The sequence below is a fragment of the Trypanosoma theileri genome (assembly GCF_002087225.1).
Source record: "Trypanosoma theileri isolate Edinburgh chromosome Unknown TM35_Tth_69_V1, whole genome shotgun sequence".
Classification (NCBI taxonomy): Eukaryota; Euglenozoa; class Kinetoplastea; order Trypanosomatida; family Trypanosomatidae; genus Trypanosoma; species Trypanosoma theileri.
Window position 1 is genome coordinate 11,142 of NW_021639911.1, and position 3,101 is coordinate 14,242.

The following is a 3,101-nucleotide window of genomic DNA, read 5'->3' on the forward strand; positions in this document are numbered from 1 at the left end:
AACTGTTGAGCGTATGTGTAGTACCGTTACCTTTTATCTCTGTTGTTGTGTGTGCAACTGTACTGTCATCAGTGTCTTGTCGTTCTATTCTCTCATTGTTAGGCCCCAGCGTCTTCGTATTATGTTTGCAGGATTCCTTCACAGGTTCCTGTCCATCACAGTCTTCAGTTGGTGCTCCCTCCCCATCTTCTGAATGAGTACCACTTTCCCGGATCTGTAAAACAGTAGCACCGCCAACTCCATCAGTCTCTCCTTCTGCATCAGCTCCCACACATCCGCAGACACAACAGAAGGAGAGAACCAACACATAAAGCACGTGCCTCATTGGCATCGGAACAATTGTTGTTATTACTATCTAGGATCACTACTCTAAGTAATTAAAAAGAAGAGAACACAAACACCAACAAAAGGAAATCGTTGCTCCACATCAAGAAATATATATAAGCACACATAGAAAACAAACATAAAGCCATAACAATCACTTAGAAAGTGTCCAATTAAAGAAACAAAACACACAATACCCAATGCTAAACAGAACCTCTCAAAAAACACAGAAGAGAAACAATGATTTAATAATTTATACGTACGACCAAAAAAGAGAAGAAAATACACCAAAATATAGCTCTTCATTCGTTGGTCAACATAGCAAAACATTACTTTCTGTGTAACAGTTATTATTATTTTCCTATTCTGAACAAAACAGAATACCAAAGCGGTGCAGGGCAAAAGCACAACGCCCCAACAAACCACGCAAGCAAAAAACAAAGGTATTAATCATTAGCCCAACTTACCCAGTAAACACAGAAATACATCTACTAAAGATATACGTCTATATGTGTATAAATAAGCAACTATAAATATAAATTCATCTTTTATTATTATTTCTTTTTTCCCACTGCAAAAAACAATTCATCATCATTATCATCACAGTGCAAGCCCAGGTGCACACACAGAGAGAGTCTCCAAGAACATACACACACACAATGGAGTAGCAATAATAATTATTATTATAGGATAAACACACAGAGAGCAAACACACACACAAAACACATTAACATTAAGAAACAAAAAAAGAAGAATAATCCCAACAGGTGGAAGATTAGTTAGATTGTAGTGATTGCATGCAAAAAAGAAGAGAAAACAAAGGATGACCTGAGTCACACCACACCACCACCATCACTACAATCAGCACACAAGAATACAGGCCAGTGCTACCACAATCAGTAGTGGCACACGCACCCACACAGAACTGCTGATACTGGTGCTGCTGTCTGCATCACCCTTCTTGTTGTTTGCAGACTCAGGAGGAAGTGTTGTTATTGTGGTGGTGGTGGTTGAAGTGGTGGTGTCTGCAGTTTCCACATCTTGTTGGTTGCTTGATGACTCACCCTCAGCAGGTGTAGTGTCATTCCCAACCGTTGTAGCATCAGAAACATCGGAACTCCCTGTGGACGAAGTGTTTGGAGAGTCAGCAGAAGGTTGTGTCTCCGCAGTTACACGGTTATCTCCATTTTCACCTTCAGGTGGTGTATGGTTGCCGTTGCTTCCAGCTTGGCCATCACCCGAAGGCTCTACAGAACTTTCCCCAGAAAGCTTAGCAGGAGGAGTAGGACCAGGAGCAGAAGGGTCTGAAGAAGAAGAAGAAGCAACAGCACCAGATCCAGGTAAACCAGCCAATGCTTCTCCTTTTCCACCAGCAGCACCAGAGGGACCTGGAATACCGTTGTCCTGACCTTCTTCTCTACGAGTACTTGTACTTAGACCCGGTTTCTGCTGTTGTTGTGTACAATCTGTATCACCAGATCCACCACGACAACTGTCTTCAGTGGTAGGACCATTGGTAATGCAACCATCCGTACCCGAAGGTTCCGCACATTTAGTACGAGAAGGTTCAGAATCACTACGGCCGGTATTACAATTAGTACCAGAAGAACAAGTACCCTCACTACCAGGGGGTGGTAGTTGACCTGGAGGAGGAGCAGAAGAAGAAGAAGAAGAACCACCACCACCAGATCTAGCTGCACCCGCCGCAGCATCTCCTCTTTCACCAGAAGCACCAGTGGGACCTTTTGTACCATTTGCATGGCCATCGTTTCCTTCAGTAATACGTAGAGCAGGTTGTGCCGGTTCAGGAGAAACACAAGTGGGACCAGTAGAACCACCTTTGCACTCACGAGATTCCTTAGCATGACCAGGAGGAGTAGGATCTCTCTGAGAAGCAGAATGACAAGTAGCAGCAGAACCATCAGTGCAAGAAGAAAGAGCAAGACTCTGAACTTGCTCCTCAACCAATGTCTCAGACTGAACCGTTTGAGCCAAAACACACACCGAGGTGCAGCTCACCAATAAGGCAACAAAGAAGAATACTTGGCGTAGAAGCATCATGAAAGAAGAAATTTGTTCTCTTTTTTTGCGTCCCTTAACTGAAATATGCTCGGGAAATCCCATATAGAAACAGTTGGAAGGCAAAGAGTAAATACACCAATCGAAAAAAAAAAACAATACAAAAACAATCATAGCAAAAAAAGAAACCACACAGAAAAGGTAACACTCCAACATCACTCATAGTCCAATTAAACGACAAGCACACAAAACCCAGTATTAAACACAAAATCCCAACTAACAAGAAACATAAAAAGAGAAACGTGAGAGCAACAAGAGCGAAAAACAGACAAATACAAAGCTCTCTATTACTTGTACAACATACAGAGAATACATAATTAATGTGTAACAATAGCTATATTTTTTACCTATGCGCAAAGCAGACTATTACAATAATAGTACAGGGCACACCAAGAGCAAGCAAACAAACAAACAGATATTAACCCCTAGCCCAATTTACCCAGTAAACACAGAAATATACACCAACTATGGGTGTAAGTCTATATATGTGTATATAAGCAATTATAAATATAAATTCATCTGTTATTATTATTATTATTTTTCTCACTGCAATAAACAGTTCATCATCATCATCATCATCACAGTGCAAGCCCAGAGGCACACAAAGAGAGAGTCTCCAAGAACACACAATGGAGTAGCAATAATAATTATTATAGGATAAACACAGAGAGCAAAAACACACACAAAACACACATTAA

General features: G+C 41.1%; 2 protein-coding genes across 2 annotated transcripts; both read right to left on the reverse strand.

Annotated features, from left to right (window-relative positions):
• Position 1: 1 nt before the first annotated feature.
• TM35_000691020 (uncharacterized protein) lies at positions 2 to 331 on the reverse strand (the record flags this gene model as incomplete). The annotated part of the gene is made up of 1 exon (XM_029031175.1): positions 2 to 331. A coding segment is annotated over one exon (330 nt), but the record flags the coding sequence as incomplete, so codon positions are not given.
• Positions 332 to 1,185: 854 nt separating this feature from the next.
• Positions 1,186 to 2,448, reverse strand: TM35_000691030 (uncharacterized protein; the record flags this gene model as incomplete). Its single annotated transcript, XM_029031176.1, has 1 exon — positions 1,186 to 2,448. One exon carries the CDS (start codon positions 2,446 to 2,448, stop codon positions 1,186 to 1,188), a length of 1,263 nt encoding a protein of 420 aa, XP_028877522.1.
• Between the last annotated feature and the right edge of the window lie 653 nt (positions 2,449 to 3,101).